The 22,605-nt window shown below is 41.2% G+C and overlaps 1 protein-coding gene across 1 annotated transcript in view; it reads right to left on the bottom strand.

Moving 5' to 3' along the window:
- Positions 1-2,468: 2,468 nt before the first annotated feature.
- The window catches only part of LOC115135868 (calmodulin regulator protein PCP4-like), a 33,521-nt gene continuing 13,384 nt past the window's right edge, over positions 2,469-22,605 (bottom strand). The window contains exons 2-3 of the mRNA XM_029671020.2: positions 12,137-12,185; positions 2,469-3,606 (exon numbers count right to left, since the gene is read on the bottom strand). Coding sequence (XP_029526880.1) covers positions 3,467-3,606; positions 12,137-12,185 — 189 coding nt within the window. The 3' untranslated portion in view covers positions 2,469-3,466. The remainder of the gene's footprint in view (positions 3,607-12,136; positions 12,186-22,605) is intronic.

Genomic DNA, 22,605 nt, shown 5'->3' with positions numbered 1-22,605 from the left:
ACAATTTCTGTATGGACCTCGCTTTGTGCAAGGGGGCATTATCATGCTGAAACAGGAAAGGGCTTTCCCCAAACTGTTGCCACAAAGTGGGAAGCACAGAATTGTCTAGAATGTCATTGTATGCTGTATGTAGCATTAAGAATTCCCTTTACTGGAACTAAGGGGCCTCTACCGAACCATGAAAAACAGCCCCAGACCACTATTAATCCTCCACCAAACTTTAGTCGCAACTATGCTTTCAGCAGTTAGCGTTCTCCTGCCATCCGCCAAACCCAGATTGTCCGTCGGACTGCCAGATGGTGAAGCGTGATTCATCACTCCAGAGTACGAGTTTCCACTGCTCCAGAGTCCAATGGCGGTGAGCTTTCCACCACTCCAACCGACGCATGGCATTGCGCATGGTGATCTTATACTTGTGTACGGCTGCTTGGCCATGGAAACCCATTTCATGAAGCTCCTGATGAACAGTTCTTGTGCTGATGTTGCTTCCAGAGGTAGTTTGGAACTCGGTGTTGCAACCATGGAGAGGCGATTTTTACAAGCTACACGCATCAGCACTCGGCAGCCCCATTTTAAGAGCTTCATGGCTGAGCCGTTGTTGTTCCTAGATGTTTCAACTTCACAATAACAGCACTTACAGTTGACTGGGGCAGCTTTGGCAGGGCAGAAATTTGACGAACTGACTTGTTGGAATGTTGGCATCCTATGACTGCGCTACGTTGGAAGTCATTGAGGTGTTCAGTAAGGCCATTCTACTGCCAATGTCTGTCTATGAAGATGTCATGGCTGTGTGCTTTATTTTATAAACCTGCCAGCAAAGGATGTGGTAGAAACAGCTGAACCAGCTAATTTGAAGGGGTGTCCACATACGTCAGAAAATATTCAGACCCCTTCACTTTTTCCAAATTTTGTTACGTTACACCCTTATTCTAAAATTGATTAAATAAAAAAATGTTTGAAAGGTTTGCAAATTTATTACAAATAAATAACTGAAATACCTTGACATAAGTATTCAGACCCTTTGCTATGAGATTCGGAATTGAGCTCAGGTGCATCCTGTTCCAATTGTTCATCCTTGAGATGTTTATTCAACTTCCTTGGAGTCCACCTGTGATAAATTCAATTGATTGGACATGAGTTGGAAAGGCACACACCTGTTAATATTAGGTCCAACAGTTGACAATGCATGTCAGAGCAAAAATCATACCATGATGTTGAAATAATTGTCCATAGAGCTCTGTGACAGTATTTTGTCGAGGCACAGATCTGGGGAAGGGTGCCAAAACATTTCTGCAGCATTGAAGGTCCCCAAGAACCCAGTGGCCTCCATCATTCTTAAATGGAAGAAGTTTGGAACTATCGAGACTCTTCTTAGAGCTGGCTGCCTAGCTAAACTGAGCAATCAGGGGAGAAGGGCCTTGGTCAGGGAGGTGACCAAGAACCCGATGATCACTCTAACAGAGCTCCAGAGTTCCTCTGTAGAAATGGGAGAACCTTCTAGAAGGACAACCAGCTTTGCAGCACTCCACCAATCAGGCCAATATGGTAGAGCGACCAGACGGAAGCCACTCTTCAGTAATTAGCACATGACAGCCCGTTTGGAGTTTGCCAAAAGGATCAGGATCGAGGGAAGATGAACGGCGCAAAGTACAGAGAGATCTTTGATGAAAACCTGCTCCAGAGCACTCAGGACCTCAAACTGGGGTGAAGGTTCACCTTCCAACAGGACAACAACCCTAAGCACACAGTGAAGACAATGCAGGAATGGCTTTGGGACAAGTCTCTGAATGTCCTTGAGTGACCCAGCCAGAGCCCAGACTTGAAGCCGATCGAACATCTCTGGAGAGACCTGAAAATGGCTGTGCAGCGACGCTCCCCATCCAACCTGGCAGAGATTGAGAGGATCTGCAGAGAATGGGAGAAACTCCCCAAATACAGGTGTGCCAACTTGTAGCGTCATACCAAAGAACACTCAAGGCTGTAATCGCTGCCAAATGTGCTTCAACAAAGTACTGAGTAAAGGGTTTGAATACTTACATAAATGTGATATTTAAGTTTATATTATATTATTTATTTTCTTTGCAATAATTTCTAAAAATCTGTTTTTGTTTTGTTTTGATGGGGTATTGTGTCTGGATTGGAAAAAAACGATTTAATCAATTTTAGAATAAGGCTGTAACGTAACAAAATGCGGAAGTGATGGGGTGTGAATACTTTCCGAATGCACTGTATACAGTGTACTTTAAAAGTAATTTTAATTTATGTAAGGTCCTAAATCATTTAAAACATGCATCTCATCTTATATTCTCTTATCTTACCATAAGGACATATTGAAAGTCCTTTATTCTACAACCGAGTGATCCCAATAACTGCCAGACACCACATAATCAAACATAAACATAATTAATAACATGTCAATATGGGACCATAAACAAACACAATATTAAGAAATAACTTCTGACACAATGTTTACCTCTTTGGGATATTTATTAAGTATATATTATTTGAAGGTGTCTACTGAAGGATGATGGTATTGTACAGTATATTCTACTCATTTGGTTTTGAGCAATGACTTCGAAGGAAACAATGGGGATTTAAATCACAAGATCAATAGAAACACAATCAAAACCAACAAATGTAAAAAATAAAAGTCAAAACCAGATTTTTTTTTTCTTCTATTGACGTTGATGTTAAAGGGAAGCAAGGAAGAAAGAAAAGATCCACAATTTTCACATGAATAATGGAATAAGCCCTAGATTGGAAATAAAATTAGACCCATTGATTCAATTCTAAATGCTTCAGTCATAAGGTATGAAAGACAATTGGCACGGCGCTAGCTGGGAGGGACAAACAAAACAAGCTGTATTGCCTGGAAACACTCCACAGTGAGAGGTAAACACCATTAACAGACCTCCTAGGATAATAAAATCTTTTGATTTATGATGCCATAGCTGAAAAGAATACCAATGCAATCATGACTGGAATCTGACGATCAATCATCACGAATACATGTTCCTCCTGAGGGTGATAAAACCCTAGTTCCAGTTCCTTAATTGCTTTACGAGCGAACCTACTTATTAAGCAGCTTTTTACTGTTCAAATGTGTATATTATAGCATACATGACATGAGACATGAGAGTACTACTAAGGGTTTGGACTGCTACAGCAACTGGACAATATAGAGAGTATAACATTATCAATAAAACACAAAAAAAGCAAAATCATAGGAAAGATCAAGATATATCCAGAACTTAATCATAATTTATGGACACAGCAATTAATAATAAGTTACACATAATAAATTCACAAAGATATCAGTGATCCCTTGATTCTTTAACCCCCCCCCCCCCCCCTTCCGCCGTTGAGTCCATAACAGTGTGGTTTGATTGACATGCAAGACCAAGCCCCCAATTGGTGCAGTCCCAGCTTATAGGAGACAGAGCTGCCTGGCCCTGTCCTGCCCACTCTAGGACTTCACTTCCTGCTTCTTCTTGCTCTGGAACTTCCTGAACTGTGATTGGATCGCCACAGCAGCCTTCTCTGTCTCAGGGGCCTTCATGTCGATGTCCGCAAAGTCCTCCTCAGGAGCATCCTTCTTGGAGTCATCTGTAGGAAGGAAGGAGAGATGGTGAGAGACTACAACAGAAAATCAATTAAAATAAAATTGTATTGTCTCATGCTCCGAATACAACAGGTGTAAACCTTTCCGTGAAATGCTTACTTACAAGCCCTTAATCAACAATGCAGTTCAAGAAATAGAGTTAAGAAAATATTTACTAGATAAACAAAAGTTTTTTTTTTAAATGAACACAATAAAATTACATAACAATAATGAAGCTATATATAGGGGGTACCGGTACTGAGTCAAGGTCATTTGTATAGTGACAATGTATAGATAATGAACAGCAGTGTAAAAACAAGGAGGGAGGGTCAATGTAAATAGTCTGGGTAGCCATTTGATTAATTGTTCAGCAGTCTTATCGCTTGGGGTTAGAAGCTGTTAAGGAGCCTTTTGGTACTAGACTTGGTGCTCTGGTACTGCTTGCCGTGCGGTAGCAGAGAGAACAGTCAATGACTTGGGTGACTGGAGTCTTTGACCATTTTTGGGGAGTTCCTCTGACACTGCCTAGTATATAGGTCCTGGATGTCAGGAAGCTTGGCAGCAGTGATGTACTGGGCCGTACGAGCTACCCTCTGTAGCGCCTTACAGTCAGATGCCGAGCAGTTAACATACCAGGCAGTGTGGAACCGGCCAGGATGCTTTCGATGGTGCAGCTGTAGAACTTTGAGGATATGGGGACCCATGCCAAATCTTGCGGGGGAAAATGTGTTGTTGTGCCCTCTTTACAACTGTCTTGCAGTATTTGGACCATGACAGTTTGTTGGTGATGTGGACATCAAGAATCTTGAAACTCTCGACCCGCTCCACTTCAGCCCCGTCGATGTTAACGGGGGCCTGTTTGGCCCTCCTTTTCCAATTGTCCATGATCAGCTCCTTTGTCTTGCTCACATTGAGGGAGAGGTTGTTGTCCTGGCACCACACTGCCAGGTCTCTGACCTCCTCCCTATAGGCTGTCTCATCATTGTCGTTGGTCAGGCCTACCACTGTTGTGTCATCAGCAAACGTAATTATGGTGTTGGAGTCGTGCTTGGCCACGCAGTCGTGGGTGAACAGGGAGAACAGGAGGGTATTTTTAATTATTTATTTCACCTTTATTTAACCAGGTAGGCCAGTTGAGAACAAGTTCTCATTTACAACTGCGACCTGGCCAAGATAAAGCAAAGCAGTGCAACACGGACAACAAAACAGAGTTACACATGGAATAAACAAACGTACAGTCAATACACAATAGAAAAGTCTATATACAGTGTGTGCAAAGGAAGTGAGATTAGGGAGATAAAGCGCCGTACTCAGATTATTGCATGGTTTGCTTTTTCCGTAAAGTTTTTTTAAAATCTGACACAGCGGTTGCATTAAGGAGAAGTATATCTTTAATTCTGTGAAGAACAGTTGTATCTTTTATCAATGTTTATTATGAGTATTTCTGTCAATTGATGTGGCTCTCTGCAAAATCACTGGATGTTTTGGAAGCAAAACATTACTGAACGTAACGCGCCAATGTAAACTGAGATTTTTGGATATAAATATGCACTTTATCGAACAAAACATACATGTATTGCGTAACATGATGTCCTATGAGTGTCATCTGATGAAGATCAAAGGTTAGTGATTAATTTTATCTATATTTCTGCTTTTTGTGACTCCTCTCTTTGGCTGGAAAAATGGCTGTGTGTGTTTATGTTAGGTCAGAGCCAAGTCACAAAATCATATGTTGTGCTTTCGCTGTAAAGCCTTTTTGAAATCGGACACGATGGGTAGATTAACAAGAAGTTTTTCATTTGGTGTATTGCACTTGTTAATGTATGAAAGTTACATATTTCTAAAAAATATTTTTAAATTTTGCGCACTGCCTTTTCAGCGGAATGTTGTCGAGGGGTGCTGCTAGCCATAAGAAGTTAACAGTGTCCAAAGAAGGGCCAGAAGTATACAGAATGGTGTTGTCTGCGTAGAGGTGGATCAGAGAATCACCAGCAGCAAGAGCGACATCATTGATGTATACAGAGAAAAAGTGTCGGCCAGAGAATTGAACCCTGTGGCACCCCCATAGAGACTGCCAGAGGTCCGGACAACAGGCCCTCCGATTTGACACACTGAACTCTGTCTGAGAAGTAGTTGTTGATCCAGGCGAGGCAGTCATTTGACGAGTCTGCCGATAAGAATGCGGTGATTGAACGAGTCGAAAGCCTTGGCCAGGTCAATGAATACGGCTGCACAGTATTGTCGATGGCGGTTATGATATCGTTTAGGAATAAGCACCCCTGAGGGGCCCCAGTGTTGAAGATCAGCGTGGCAGATGTGTTGTTGCCTACCCTTACCACCTGTGGACGGCCCATCAGGAAGTCCAGGATCCAGATGCAGAGGGAGGTGTTTAGTCCCAGGGTCCCACATCTGACGAGCGTCAGAGTCAGTGTTGTAGGATTCAATCTTAGTCTAGTATTCACGATTTGCCTGTTTGATGGTTTTTCTGAAGGCATAGTGGGATTTCTTATAAACTCCTTGAAAGTGGCAGCTCTAGCTTTGAGCTCGGTGTGGATGTTGCCTGTAATCCATGGCTTCTGGTTGGGAAATGTACGTACGGTCAGTGTGGGGATGACGTCGTCGATGCACTTGATGAAGCCAGTGACTGAGGTGGTATACTCCTCAATGCCATTGGATGAATCACAGAACATATTCCAGTCTGTGCTAGCAAAACAACCCTGTGGGGTAGCATCCGCGTCATCTGACCACTTCCGTAATGAGCGAGTCACTGGTACTTCCTGCTTTTGTTTTTGCTTGTAAGCAAGAATCAGAAGAATAGAATAGAAGGTTAGAATTGTCTCATTTAGGGCGAGGGAGAGCTTTGTATGAGTCTCTGTGTGTGGAGTAAAGGTGGTCTAGAGTTTTTTTTTACTCTGACATGCTGGTAGAAATGAGGTAAAATGAATTTAAGTTTGCCTGCATTAAAGTCCCCAGCCACTAGGAGCGCCACTTTTGGTCTTAGTGCCAGCATTGGTTTGTGGTGGTAAATAGACTGCTATGAATAATATACAGTAGATGAGAACTGTCTTGGTAGATAGTGTGGTCTACAGCTTATCATGAGGTATTCTACCTCAGGCGAGCAATACCTCAAGACTTCTTTAATATTAGACATCGCACACCAGCAGTTATTGACAAATAGACACACACCCCCGTCCCTCGTCTTACCAGACGTAGCTGATCTGTCCAGCCAATGCACGGAGAAGTCAGCCAGCTCTATATTGTCCATGTCGTCGTTCAGCCACGTCTCGTTGAAACATAAGATATTACAGTTTTTAATGCCCCGTTGGTAGGATAGTCTTAATCGTAGATAGTCCAGTTTTCCCCCAATGATTGCACATTGGCCAATAATACGGAGGGTAGGGGTGGTTTACCTAATCCTCAGTGAATTCTTACAAGGCACCCTGACCTCCTCCCCCTTTTGGGCCTTGTCTCGACAAGGCAGTATATCCTTCTCGTTTTACTCATTAAAGAAAAAAACTTTGTCCAGTTCGACTTGAGTAATCCCTGTTCTAATGTCCAGAAGCGCTTTTCGGTCAAAAGAGACAGTAGCAGCAACATTATGTACAAAATTAGTTTTCAAACAATGCGAAAAAAACAAACACAATAGGACAGTTGGTAAGGACCCCGTAAAACGGCAGCCTTCCCCTCCGGCACCATTATAACGTAGAGCATCTGGGGAGTCAAACTGAATGGGTGTGTCTACCACAATTGGGGTCACTCCATTTCATCCTTGCATATTTATGAATTGACTGAAATGTTTTTATAAATGGAATTAACCTCACCTCTGGCGTGCATTATTAGTCTTCCTAGGAAAGAAACTGAAGACCTATATCACCAACACTAAGAATCAGTATCACCAACAGTATTCTGCTGCCTCCCTTAGAACAATGTGGATTATCCCAAGATGTCTGCCTGCTTTTTCTTCAGATTGTCTCTTTTATTTCAGCAGGGTTTAACCTTGGTCTTTTGTTAACAGCTTTAGAACGTGCCTTACTCTATAGAAATGAGTGATTTGAATTCAATTCAATAGATTATGTTTAAGAAGCAACCTTTTACGAACGTATACACAGGGCAGGGGGCATTACAACAACAAAGACTTTAAATCAGGGGATAAACTGTCAAATATGAGGCAAGGCAAGCCATTCTAATCTCTCATACATATACTGTACATGCTGTCAAATCCTCTATTTATCCAGGAGGATTTAATTGTCTAACTCCCCTTTCATTATTCATGCATTGCCCCTTTTAAATCAGGAGACAAAATACATGTACGGTAATGATGTCATGTCCTGAGATCCTTTTTATTCTCTATTTTGGTTAGGTCGGGGTGTGACTAGGGTGGGTAGTCTAGTTTTTAAATTTCTATGTTGGCCTGGTATGGTTCCCAATCAGAGGCAGCTGTCTATCATTGTCTCTGATTGGGGATCATATTTAGGCAGCCTTTTCCCACTGTTTTTTTTGTGGTATCTTGTTTTTGTGTAGTGCCTGTGAACACTGCATTTACTTCACGTTAATTTGTTCTGTATTGTTTTTGGTGAGTTTCCTTTAATAAAACATGTGGAACTCTACGCATGCTGCACCTTGGTCCATTTATTCCAACGATCGTGACAAATGAGTATACATCAGAATATAAAATTGTTAATTTACTTACAAAGGTAATGATAAACGTTTCTTTAATAAACAGATAATCGTACCCAAAATGCCAGCAAAGACGAACTGGGTTCAGGTCAGTCCCCATGCTAGATACAGAATTGGATTTGTGATGTGACTGTGTGACCTAACAAGCAATAGTGGGTCCAATTTCAGTGATATGGGTTCAATTACCAGGTCTGATTCCAACATCAGAAGGATGCAATAGTTTACAGGTATTTTTTTATTTAAATAATAGTAATGCAAGAAAAATAGTATACAGGTATAGGATCTTAATTTAATCAGTATTGTAGCAGCAAAATAATCTGCAGCAACAGGATTTGAACATTTAGTCCATAATATTGCTTGATCGGTGGATAAACTAATAGCTGGCCAAAATTAGGCTACATGACAAGTGCAAAACTGTTACTATAACCGTGTGGTTTTCAGTGAATCTATGCATATCATGAAGCTCATCTGTATTTCCTGCGGCACAGGAAAATACTCAGTAACAAAAGTGTGATCGAATTAAGAGCCCACATCTGTATGTCATTCTCCATTCACATGCATCTACTATGTGTTTTTTATAAGATCCATTCCTTTACAAGACGTCACACATGACATATGCATTTTACATTGAACATAGTTGTGAATGTACCAACATACAAAATGTGAACGCATACAAAATGGACAACATACATTTAGGTTTAGATGGAATTTGTTGATGACCTTCGAAGACAGAAATAATGTCATGGAAATAAATGTATCCCTGTCTGGCTCCTGACCTATTTAGTGTGTTTATATGCTGTTTAAAATGTCATGCATATTTGAAAAGATCTGTGCTTCTTACATTCACCTTTTCATGTTTATTCAAATACTTTTAATTTGGTTTCAATACTTCAAAAGCAAATGGGAGGTCCAGGCAGTCACAAAAATATATGGGTGTTGGTTAAATTGTGATTTTAATGAATGGAGCGAATTTGGAGAGGCAGTTTTTTCCCCAGTGAGCAAGGAAAATCACCTACCAAATTGCAGATTGTTGAGTTGCAGCGGTCAGTGAAAAGCAGTTAAATATGCCTATCCAATATTTCAACATACAATTGGAAAAGCATAGTTTAGAAAGCAAATGGCTATTGCTGAAAAGAGAAGACAAACAACTCTAATCTGTCTCTAGTTATCAAAATTCTCAACTCCCAATTGAGCGAACAGTAGCCTATCTTATAGTGGTGAGGAGGAGTCTTCGTGTCTGAAATAGACTTCACCATTCATTTTATGGATTCAGGTTCACTCAAACATTGTTTTAAGCGTTGTTTTACTATAGACAGTTACAGCTGATTTCAGGATTGTATATCGATTCGCTCTCCTTAAATATTTATCTTTGTTTCATGTAGTTATACAATCATGTAACTAAGAAATTCACTGGAAAGAAACCAGAAAATTATTGATTGATTTGTTGAAAAGTAATGACTGGTTTGAGCTATCTGTCATGTCGTAACACAACGGTGGCGAAGGATATCATTCCTACTTAACACAGATTCAAGGTCAGTTTTGAGATTCATTGGCTTAGGGTTAGCTGGAAGCTTCTGACTGGTCTTGGAAATGTGACCTCTCCCCGCTTGGCTCGATGGGATATGTAGTGATATTGCCAACACAGCCAGACACGTACACAGTCTTGTACCCTTAACCTTTTTTTAAATTGACTATCATATTTGTTTATTAAAGCTGACTTTATTAGTAAAATTAGTAGTTCAAGAATGTCCCAAGTTAATTGACACGAGAAAGCAGCAACTCTACAGAGCGCCAATGGCTACAATGAATGGCAGCGTTCCTCCTCGTCACCAGCGGAGCGCATCGGCCATATCCCCAGTGAGTGCGCGTCCTTGGATCAGTACCACTGTAAAGTTTTTTGGGGTGACAATTTCCTCCTCCAGGCTAGATGGGCTCCCGAGTGGTGCAGTGGTCTAAGGCACTGCATATCAGTGCAACAGTCATCACTGCAGTCTCTGGTTCACATCCGGCTGTGATTGGGAGTCCCATAGGGCGACGCACAACTGGCCCAGGTTTGGCCGGGGTAGGCAGTCATTGTAAATAATAATTTGTTCTTAACTGACTTGCCTAGTTAAACAAAAATAATGATGGATGTCATATTGTACAATTTGTGTCTCCCCTTTTCGTAATTCATTTTTACTGACTTGTTTCCCACTGGGCACAGACGTCAAGTCAACAACTATTCCATGTTGGTTCAACCAGTGTGTGCCCAGTGGGTTGTCAGTGTCAGCAGCAGAGTAGGCTTCTAATTTGTGTCATATTAAAAAAGATGTTGCTTATGTCTCCAGTCATATAGCCTAAAATGGATGTCGGTATTTGAAGTCGTCCCTGTTGTGACTTGATAGCGTGTATTATGCATCTATTTCACGCTGCACTGTATGCACCATTCCACAAGTAAATGAGTCAATTTATGATGAAGATAAGTAGTGGTTGACATTGTATATGCTGTTCCACACACTTCTAAACCTAATATTGCTGTGAAAATTAATGGCTGGAGTCATTATTGGTATTTTATTTTCTTGTTTGTTTTCGCTGTTTTGTTTGACTTGTGTAGAAATGCAGTAAATGAGCTTCAATCCTTGGAATTCACACCCCACTTTGCCATACCCTAGGTTTAGCTGAACTGATGCCACTGGTTGGAGCTGGTGACTGAGATTTATGCTGCTCAGGGACACTGGGACAATGATTGATGAAGGTCTAGTCTCAGAACACCTAGGGGAGATCATTCAGCATATAGGGGTATAGCTGCAATCCAGACTACATGAAATCCTCACTACCACGTATATAATCCACCAAGTTTGATGTAACTTGCATTGGACTACAATAAAACATAGTGAATGTAATTCCCTATGGTAAATATGTTCTCTCAACTTAAATGTAGGCATTGAAATATGACCATAGTGGGACAATTCTAGTTGCTCAGGTTACTAAAACGTTTAAACAGTTACAAATGCCAAATAAATGTACTCAATCAAAGTCACACATTTAATCGACTACAACTATGGTAACTGGATAGATTATTCAATCATTAGACACTTTTGGCACAGCTGATGGATAGTATGTATGGGACTTCACATACAGTTTATACATTTCTTTGGAGCTTTTCAACCCTATACTCCTATCAGAAAGTTATATATAATATATATGACTAAAATAATCACATTTATCTAATCTACATTATTGTAAACTTAAACTTCAAAGGTAATGAGAAAAATGTAAGTTATTTGGTCCAAAATCTATTTGAAGTGTGACTTTCAATTCTATTTCTCATCTAGTCACATTTGCTTTACCCGGATAGCTGAATTCTACATTTAATGTCATTTCTGGATATCAGAATATCCTACCAAGTATCCTGCAAGCCTAATTTTGCTGTCTCAAACTCCAGGGATTTGAATGACATTATCATGACAACAATACCATGCCCTAGTTTTGAAAGTAATTATTTCTGTGAATCCCAGGCTTGAATGTGCCCAAGGTAGATCAAAAGACATTTATTATTTAATCATGGCGTCTTTTCTTTCATTAAAAAACACAAAAGAGATGTAGTCAAGACATTATCTGTCAAGTTCTGAGACATCTCTGCTTCTCAGTTTTTGGACATTAAGTTCTCCATGAGTAGAAGTGGAGACGGTGGACTCTCACTCAATGTGTTCTATGACTCTCACTCTATGTGTTCATATGTACCAACATGGATGGAGTTTTCAGTCATGAATTTCACAAGACCATTTTTGAAAGCAGGACAGTAGGTCTACGTGATGTATGGTTGTACAGTATGTTGTGTATTTTGTCATATTTGTCCTATATAAATCCTTTACCCACCTTGTCCAGAAGGTTTGCTGTTTCCACTCATGGCTCCAGATCCTGGTCTCTGCAAAGAAAGATAAAGAAAGTGATCAATATTCCTCCTTCAATATTTTACATAAAGGGCAAAACTTTGAAGTAGACCAGTAGCCAGAAGGTAGCTGGTTCAAAAGTGGGAATTAAACACATACATGCATACATTTGTGAGCTTCAACTACCGTATATGAGAAAGAGTGTGTTCTACAGTAGCAGCTGAGCAGCAGATACTTCTGCTCTGTGGAGGAACACCCTCCCCATCCTGCACATCACTACCTGAATTATTAATCCATGGCTTTCAATGAATTTCAAACACAGCAGCTCAGCTTTGATGTTAGGCAGGCTGCTGAGAAGAGAAAACAACAAAAATTTCCTCAGTTCTCGTGTAGAAGCCAGAAGAAGGAAAACTCATTTCGAGGCTTTGCCATCTGTCTCACTGTTAGTGTGGGGGAAAAAATCACAAAGATTCACTGGGGTGTTGAGATAGCTTCCTTGTTGGGTCTCATCTGTCTGTGTTATATTCTGTCACATGGTCTGAGATTGATACTGTGGCTCACCATTGGCTACTACCACCCTATGGTGATGCTACTAACACCCCCCTACTCTCTCAATATCTTGTCCTTTCCCCCTCACTCCATTTCTACCTCTGTTTTCCTCTCCCCCTCTTTCTCTCTCCACTGTTCTATCTTCCAGTCTCTTCCTGTCTGTAACATGAGCTGCTCAGTTTTGAAAGATATCACGAATAACTGCAAAAATGTTGCTCAGGCTCTCCACTTTCTGGAGGCCCGAGTTTTGAAATCAGTGGAATGCCCAGTGGAAGCAGAGTATGATAGCTATGGAGAAAATTCAGACCTTTGATTGCAAATGCAAAGGGAGTCAAAAAGAGAACACAGGCTGTTGTATAAAACACCCGTCTCCGGATTACATCTTCAAACTATGGACAACCATGGCATCCATGACAGAGAGGGAGAAGGGTTCATCCATGTATATGGGTAAGAGAGCCTAGCTAAGAGAGTCTAAGTACATTTTCAGATGTTATACATTTCCAATTTAGTCAGAAAGTCGTTATCATTGCAAGTTAAGGCGTTATCATTGCAAGTTAAGGCGTACTGATATGTAGTAATATTATTAATATAATATTGTTGCTAAGGCTCTGCACTTTCTGGAGGACCGAGTTTTGAAATCAGTGGAATGCCCAGTGCATTTGCATTCCTATGTATAGCCTAATGTTAGCTAGCTAGCTAACATTGAACCTAGTTGGTTAGTTTTAACTACATGTAGATTCATGCAGTGTAGTAACGTTATGAGTTGGGATTATGGTTCATTGTTTAGCTAACTACATGTCTAAACAAAAGACTCCACTATGCAAGTAACCATTTCACTGTACCGTTTACACCTTCTGTCTCCTGTGCATGTGACAAATAAATGTTGATTTTATTTAATATAGTGTGTGTTTACCAGACGGTAATGTGAAGAACAACACCAAAGTCAAATTAGGATATGACGTTAGGCCAACGAGACACTGTCCAAGTTCTCCAGTAGAATGCCCTGCCTTTATTTAGTCACACGCAGAACCAATTAGCTCGCCAATCACTTGTAAATAAGGTTCTTGTTGTGAGTTTATTTTCCGGTAATAATGAATATAAATTAGCTGAAGTTCAGACGTTGTCAGCTATATGATATGGTAATTATTTGAACTGGCTAGCAAACTAACTTAACGTTAGCTAGCTAGCTAACAAGCTAGCATTTACCCAAAACATTGTTTAGAAAGTTGTTTTGCTAGATTGAAAAATGTATAAATTCGTTTTTAAACGGATGGGTTTATTGGTGTTAAAATAGACCAGTTATGCTACTTTGGACCAACAAGCTGCTGATTTTTGTATTTATACTTTTTCATAAAGACAATGACAAGTTTGCTGTCGGACGACAATAGAATGTTCATGATGTCACTGCAACAACTGTCTACAGACATGTCGATTGACGTAGTACAAACCAGCCTTTAGTCTTAATCTTTGGTTGTTTAGTACACTACAGTACTCACTGTTTAGCACATGACCTCACATGTGAATCATTAAAGAGATGGGTGGGGCTATGGCTTAAGAGGATATGAACCATGATGAATGGGTGTAGCCAAAGAAGAGCTCTCCAGTAGGTGAACCAAATCATTCAAGGGCCATTTTCTCAAAAGCGGGGTAGCAAATTTATCAACATTCAAAGCGGAATTACATTGTCTCCTCAACTGTAGTGTATGATACAGTTGAAGGTGGAAGTTTACATACACTTAGGTTGGAGTCATTAAAACTTGTTTTTCAACCACTCCACAGATTTTTTGTTAACAAACTATACTTTTGGCAAGTCGGTTAGGACATCTACTTTGTGCATTACACAAGTCATTTTGCCAACAATTGTTAACAACAGACAGATTTCACTTAATCACAATTCCAGTGGGTCAGAAGTTTACATACACCAAGTTGAATGTGTCTATAAACAGCTTGGAAAATTCCAGAAAATTATGTCATGGCTTTAGAAGCTTCTGATAGGCTAATTGACATTATTTGAGTCAATTGGAGGTGTACCTGTGGATGTATTTCAAGGCCTACCTTCAAAGTGCCTCTTTGCTTGACATCATGGGAAAATCAAAAGAAAATCAGCCAAGACCCAGAAACAAAATTGTAGAGATCCACAAGTCTGGTTCATCCTTGGGAGCAATTTCCAAATGCCTGAAGGTACCAGGTTCATCTGTACAAACAATAGTATGCAAGTATAAACACCATGGGACCACGCAGCTGTCATACCGCTCAAGAAAGAGACTCGTTCTGTCTCCTAGAGATGAACATACTTTGGTGCGAAAAGTGCAAATCAATCCCAGAACAACAGCAAAGGACCTTGTGAAGATGCTGGAGGAAACAGGTACAAAAGTATCTATATCAACAGTAAAACGAGTCCTATATCGACATAACCTGAAAGGCTGCTCAGCAAGGAAGAAGCCACTACTCCAAAACTGCCATAAAAAAAGCCAGACTACGGTTTGCAACTGCACATGGGGACAAAGATGGTACATTTTGGAGAAATGCCCTCTGGTCTGATGAAACAAAAGTAGAACTGTTTGGCCATAATGATTATCGTTATGTTTGGAGGAAAAAGGGGGAGGCTTGCAAGCCGAAGAACACCATCCAAACCGTGAAGCACGGGGGTGGCAGCATCATGTTGTGGGGGTGCTTTGCTGCAGGAGGGACTGGTGCACTTCACAAAATAGATGGCATCATGAGGAGGGGAAAATATGTGGATGTATTGAAGCAACATCTCAACACATCAGTCAGGAAGTTAAAGCTTGGTCGCAAATGGGTCTTCCAAATGGACAATGACCTCAAGCGTACTTCCAAAGTTAAGGCAAAAAGCATAACAAAGTCAAGTTATTGGAGTGGCATTCACAAAGCCCTGACCTCAATCCTATAAAAAATGTGTGGGTAGAACTGAAAAAGGGTGTGCGAGCAATGAGGACTTCAAACCTGACTCAGTTACACCAGCTCTGTCAGGAGGAACGGGCCAAAATTCACCCAACTTATTGTGGGAAGCTTGTGGAAGGCTACCTGAAACCTTTGAGCCAAGTTAAACCATTTAAAGGCAATGCTACCAAATACTAATTGAGTGTATGTAAACTTCTGACCCACTGGGAATGTGATGAAAGAAATAAATGCTGAAATAAATAATTCTCTCTTCAAATATTCTTGACATTTCACATTCATAAAATAAAGTGGTGATCCTAACTGATTTTTACTAGGATTAAATGTCAGGAATTATGAAAAACTGAGTTTAAATGTAGTTGGCTAAGGTGTATGTAAACTTCTGACTTCAACTGTATATACTTTTCTAGCTCTGAGCCTGTACTTTTATCCAATGTAAAAAACACAATTTCAAGTTTTGCTACACAAGACCGAATCGAGCCGGTCAGTCACATTTCACAACTGGAGAGGGGAGGATGCTTTTATTGCTTTTTCCACTGTGCTGTTGTGATTTACAGTAGAGCTGCTCAACACATATAGAGTGGTTACAGAGGTTAATGAAGAAACAGTCATCGCTATCTAATCTGCTCTAATCCTGTTGTTGCTCATTGTCATTGCTGACCCTGTAATAGTTTGTTTGTTTTCTCTTTAATCACACGCAACCAGCAGCCAGCAGATGTTATAGGGAGCGGCTGTGATGAAAACAATAAAGGATGGTTTCTCTTACTCCACATCAGTTTGAGGTGAATCCCGGATTCAGGATTGCATCAGCCCTTTGAGCATGCCCCAATCTCTACTCCCTCCCTCCCATCCTTCCTCCTCCCCCTCTATCTGCCTGGATACGGTTAGAACTTACATAACCAGGCTGGTCATAATGTTCAGGAGGATTACTCTGAACAGACGGGCACATTTCCCCCACATTATTCCTCTTTCTTCTATATTTATTTATCTCCAGTGAGGCTCTTATCTCTCTCCCTTTCAGCTCTATTTTTGTTAAACAGCTCCTAATAAATGTAAAAAAATATTTTAAAAAAAAGTGCATTTAGACGCCATGACTGAATTTCAAATGAAACATTTGTCACGGCCCCTTGATTTTCACATTCTCTCCTTTCACTTCGGCTTAGCTCCTTGATGATTATTGTTCCCTCGCTCATGCCAGCTTTTGTCAAAGTCCTGCCAGCAACATCATCAACAAACCATTCAAATCCTCATTATGTATTCTATGTAGTACATAATTATGGATCACATACTCATTGTGTTGTGGCGGCTTTCCACACATTACCATTTCATTATACCAAACACAGGCGCAACGAAGTGTGGGCCGCTGTCAGATGAAGTGATGAGTGTCACTCTGTTGTCCAGAATAAATAGGGTTCCATGTGGGGGCGCAGTCCCTATCTGAGCCACTCTACTACTGTGGGGGTAAATACTGGATTCTGTACCAGGAACCACTACAATCCCTTTAAGTGGGCACACAACAAAATACATCCTCAGACACCCTCTGACTTCTTTTCCCTGTTTTTGTCCCCTCGCAGGTCTTGTCCTGGAGGCAGAACTGAGTGTTTTCCCCTTTAATCTCACAAAATGTTAGGCATGATGCAAGATAGCTAGCTAAGTTAACTAGCGAACAGTAAGGATAAACAATAATACAACCATTTACTGTTGTAAATCTCTGAAACTGGTTTTACAATAAAAAATATTTGCCTAAGCATGCCTGATAGACATGGCTGCAGGTCAATATTGTCTGCCTACCTACTTACCATTTGTACAGTCTGGTCACTGTGCAAAGTTTGAATGTCATATTTCATTCTTTCAGGCTAGATACTGTGAATGTAATCTCTGTGCCTGTGCATATGCATGCATGTTCATCTAGTCTACCCTAATGTTGATGTTATGCTGGCACAGTTCAACTGTTTTTCAAAGTGTACAATAGAGTATCATTGTTTATTGTCTTACAGAAAATACAAAGTGCCTGGGCTTCTTCCTGGAGTGAATTCCATTGCTTGCGTGTGTCATTGTAGCAGAACTGTATCCCTCTCGAAGGATTATACATTATGCTCGATTTCAAGCAGATGACTCATGAGGAGCTGAATGGCAGTTTGATCATGACAACACTCCCCCCACAGATATACAAATATTCCTTGAATTTACTGTATGTTTCTTTGGAATGGCCATTTCATAATGACCACCTCTCCCATCATCTGCGGATCACCAGTTATTTTAGCAACAGATTGTTACACCAGATAATGTCATTTAACCATATTTAACATATCCATTACTGGCAGTTACAGGATAGGTACTGTTTGGTGTAACACAGAGAATTTGACCAACCTTAATGATGCCTTCTTCGTCCTCGATTCAGGGAAACAGGAGTCTCATAAAATGTCTGTGTCCAGTTGCAGGGGGTCCGTTTGAATTTAGAAAAAGCTCCATTATTAAAATAAAACCTTTTTTGGTTCATAAAGTTATCCAATAATATGTGTGCCGCCATTGTGTCTATTTGAAGTCTTCTCACTCATTGATCGAGACAGGTATCTGTCATCATGACATGCAGCACATTGGGTTGGTCACCCACCTGTCTCAATCAATGAGAGAAGACTTGAAATAGACAAGATGTCGGCAAAAATCTTTGGGTAAATCACATTATCTGGTGTAACAATATGTAGCTTCAGTTCTCAGCACTTGTGTGTCTCTACACCAGAGACACACTCAGACACTGAACTACACTGTTCATCCCCAAAAAATGGTATGCTACTTTTACCATATAACTTTTTTAATGCTAACTCAAGTTCTCTTGTTTATGATAAAAATGTAATGTTAATATAGTATTGACTATATGCCTGTGAATTGGCATCATTAGTCCACCAATAAAGGAGGCATGTGAAAAGAGACTGGCAACCTGAACTTGTAAGCAGGAAAACGTTTTGTGACATGCTCCATCAAAGTGGAGAGAAAGCAGGGGATCCTGAATGTTTGGTTCTTCAGGGTTTGGTAAGACAAACTGCCTTTTCTTTTTGTCTGAAAATCGTGCAAAATAGCAGCTTTGGCATTTTCTAGCCAAGAATCAAATAACCACACAAATTCATTTGTGACTGGCAAGTCTCACCACAATACAAGAGGAGACATTGACACGATCCTTACAAACATTTGAGTGCTATTAGCATTTTGTCTCATGGGGGAGGGCTTAAATTAAAATGCATGAACTGGCAGTTTGGTACTGAGGAGAGACTAGCACCTGAAACCCTGTCCCTGGTAGACCCAGCATCCACACACACACCCTCCACTGCTCTCCTCTCCTCTTTTGTCCCTCTACTCCTCCACCCTCCCTCCTCTCACCTCCACTGTGTTTAACTGCATTAACCAACATACCTATCATAAAGAATGACCTTGTCTCCACCTCATCTCATCTTCACTGATAGAGATGTTCATGACATGAAAGCCTAGGACACAGAGAGTCATGACTGGAGGACCCCCCATCAGAGTAATGAATGAAAGGTGCTATGGTGAAACACTTAGGAATACAGCACCAAGAGCCAGTCTAACAAAGCTTTTACACTGCGACACCTTTTGCACATTAAAATGAGAGTACAAATAAAGGTTAAAAGAAGGGGTAGAAAAAGATAAATAGTTAGAGCATGTTTTACTGTATCTACTCTACACTTTTCCCTGTCGCATAAGCTTGCTATATGAATACATTCAGTTGTAAGCACACAGCCCTTTTCTTTCCCTATGTGGTCCTAAAAATATTAAATATCAACACTCAGCATCCCTGAAAGGTAGCGGAGCAGAGTAGGGGTGAGGGGGCAGATTCAAAATATAAAACAACCAAAACAACAGATTCTCCTTCTGGGCCACCAAGCAGCACAGCACAGCCATTTCCAGAAATGTCACTCATTAGGAGTAGGAGATAGAAGAAAGAGGAACAACAACAGCAGCCATGGTCCACTGAGTCCAACGCATAGAGTCTTTCACTGAGACTCAGGCTGTAACATGGCCAGTTAAACTGTGAGTGGGCATAGTAACTGCAGGAAGTGAAAAGATAACGAGTCCATGGCATTCATTCAGTTCAGTCAATTCCCAGCTGACAGGCATCATGGGCACAGCTTGGACTGAGGGGCTAAGGCGCTGCTTGTCACATCACGCTCCCCACAGAGAAGACAAGATGTTTGCCTGCTCCCAGCCCCATATGTTGGAGCTGGAGAGGGAGATTAACTAATGGGACGACGGTGATGATGGTGATAGTAGTAATGATGTTTTCAGCACATAAGGCTTGTTTTTCCTTACATGGTTGAGTCATAGGCTATAGTAAGCACACAGCTCTCACAGCTGGTAGATAACACAGCATAAAGAGCTGTGGTTCTGGTGTGTCAGTAATCCCTCTGGGCAAGCCCAGCCCAGTCTGGTCCTATATCCCCATGTAGAGCTTGGCACACACAACAGCGCAGTGCGTTTAACCTGGTGCCATCCAGAGGTCTGCACTCAGCACTCCACCGCCCTTCAGCCTGACTCTTCAGCCTGTATGCCTGCCTGGCATTGCCACCCAAAGTCAAGCCAACCTGTGTCCTCTACTCATTGCATTTTAGTTTGAGAGTTTATTTTAAAAATTGCTTTGTTGATTTCTGAACCACTACATGGCCTGGTACCCGAATACATGTCTGATAGGCTTTTAAGGTATGTGCCCAGTCGTTCCCTCAGATCTTCTGGCACTGATCTTTAAGTCGTTCTAAATGTCAGAACTAGTCAGAATCAAAACTTTTGGTGAGGCTGCCTTAAGATCCCGGACTGCATCTTTAGTTAATGTATTCATCTCATCTCTCATGATTAAACTGAGTCAGATCTCTGCTATAGTCTAAACATAGATCAGATCATCACTTACTCTTCGATGATAAAGACATGTACTGTATGTTCAAGCATTAATATAATTTATATAAAGCACGCTCTCACATCCCACAGTGATGTGATCAAAGGATGCCGTGGTAGTATTGGGGGGTTGAATTAGCCAAATAAATAAATGATATATCCTTGTAGCCGTTTCTAGGGCTATTTTGGGTGTTTCTGTGAGCTTGGTCTCTCCAGAGGGGCTCCACACTGCACTGAGTGTCTATTAACTATTCAACAAGGAGGAGAGGAGGCGACGCTAGGCGAACTAGGCCACAGACGACAATGTCGGCAACTCAGCCCCAACCAACACGTTACAAAGCCTCAGCAACCCCAGTGTGGTGGGAAGTGCAGGGGAAGGGACTCGGGAGCTCAAAGGGATAGGAAAGAGGTGGGAGCAGAAGGGAACCATGGTGCTGGAAGGGTAGAGCCAGCTGCTGAGACAGTGTCACTGGGTGACTCAGACACTGGACCATAACAGCTATAGTTCGGTTGTGTAGCCAGACACATTCACTCAAGCTTAGTGGGTTTTCTGCTGTCTAGCCCCCATTGTGATACTATACATGGACACTGAAATAGTATCTACCTAAGTGTTGTGTGCTCACCTAAGCTTAACTACAATGCATTCGGAAAGTATTCAGACCCCTTGACCTTTTCCACATTTTTCTATGTTACAGCCTGGAGTGGATTAAATCATTTTTACCCCTCAAAGAATCTACACACAATACCCAATAATGACAAAGAAAAAACAGATTAAAAAACATGTTTGTGCATTTATTACAAATAAAAAGTTATATCACATTTACATACGTTTACAGTTTCTTTACTGAGTACTTTGTTGAAGCACCATTAGCAGCGATTACAGCCTCAAGTCTTCTTGGGTATGGTGCTATAAGCTTGGCACACCTGTATTTGGGGAGTTTCTCCAATTCTTCTCTGCAGATCCTCTCAAGCTCTGTCAGGTTGCATGGGGAGCGTGGCTGCACAGCTATTTTCAGGTCTCTCCAGCGATGTTCTATAGGTTCAAGTCTGGGCTCTGGCATAGGGTCGTTGTCCTGTTGGAATGTGAACCTCCACCCCAGTCTAAGGTCCTGAGCGCTCTGAAGCAGGTTTTCACCAAGGATCTCTCTGTACTTTGCGCCGTTCATCTTTCCCTCGATCCTGACTAGTCTCCCAGTTCCTGTCATTGAAAAACATCCCCATAGCATGATGCTGCACCACCATGCTTCACTGTAGGGATGGTGCCAGGTTTCCTCCAGATGTGACGTTTGTCATTCAGGCCAAAGAGTTCAATCTTGGTTTCATCAGACCAGAGCATTTTGTTTCTCATGGTCAGAGTCCTTTAGGTGCCTTTTGGCAAACTCCAAGAGGGCTGTGCCTTTTACTGGCCACTCTACCATAAAGGCCTGATTGGTGGAGTGCTGCTGAGATGGTTGTCCTTCTGGAAAGTTCTCTCATCTCCACAGAGGAAACTCTGGAGCTCTGTCAGAGTGACCATCAGGTTCTTGGTCACCTCCCTGACCAAGAACCTTCTCCCCTGATTTCTCAGTTTGGCCGAGTCTTGGTGGTTCCAAACTTATTCCATTTAAGAATGATGAAGGCCACTGTGTTCTTGAGGACCTTCAATGCTGCAGAAATGTTTTGGTACCCTTCCCCAAATCTGTGCCTTGACATAATCCTGTCTCAGAGCTCTAAAGACAATTCCTTCGCTCATGACTTGGTTTTTGCTCTGACATGCGCTGTCAACTGTGGGACCGTATATAGACAGGTGTGTGCCTTTCCAAATCATGTTCAATCAATTTAATTTACCACAGGTGGACTCCAATCAAGTTGTAGAAACATCTCAAGGATGATCAATGGAAAGAGGATGCACCTGTGCTCAATTTCAAGTCTCATAGCAAAGGGTTTGAATACTTATGTAAATAAGGTATCCGTTTTTTTTTTTTAAATACATTTCAAAAAACTTGATTTTGAGGCTGTAACGTAACAAAATGTGGAAAAAGGGAAGGGGTCTGAAAACTTTCCAACTGCACTGTATGTGTTTACCTACATGTTTTCTATTGGCCCCAT

The sequence above is a fragment of the Oncorhynchus nerka genome, linkage group LG10 (assembly GCF_034236695.1).
Source record: "Oncorhynchus nerka isolate Pitt River linkage group LG10, Oner_Uvic_2.0, whole genome shotgun sequence".
NCBI classification, from domain to species: domain Eukaryota; kingdom Metazoa; phylum Chordata; class Actinopteri; order Salmoniformes; family Salmonidae; genus Oncorhynchus; species Oncorhynchus nerka.
Note: the sequence above shows the minus strand (reverse complement) of the source record. Positions and strands in the feature narration are given on the sequence as shown.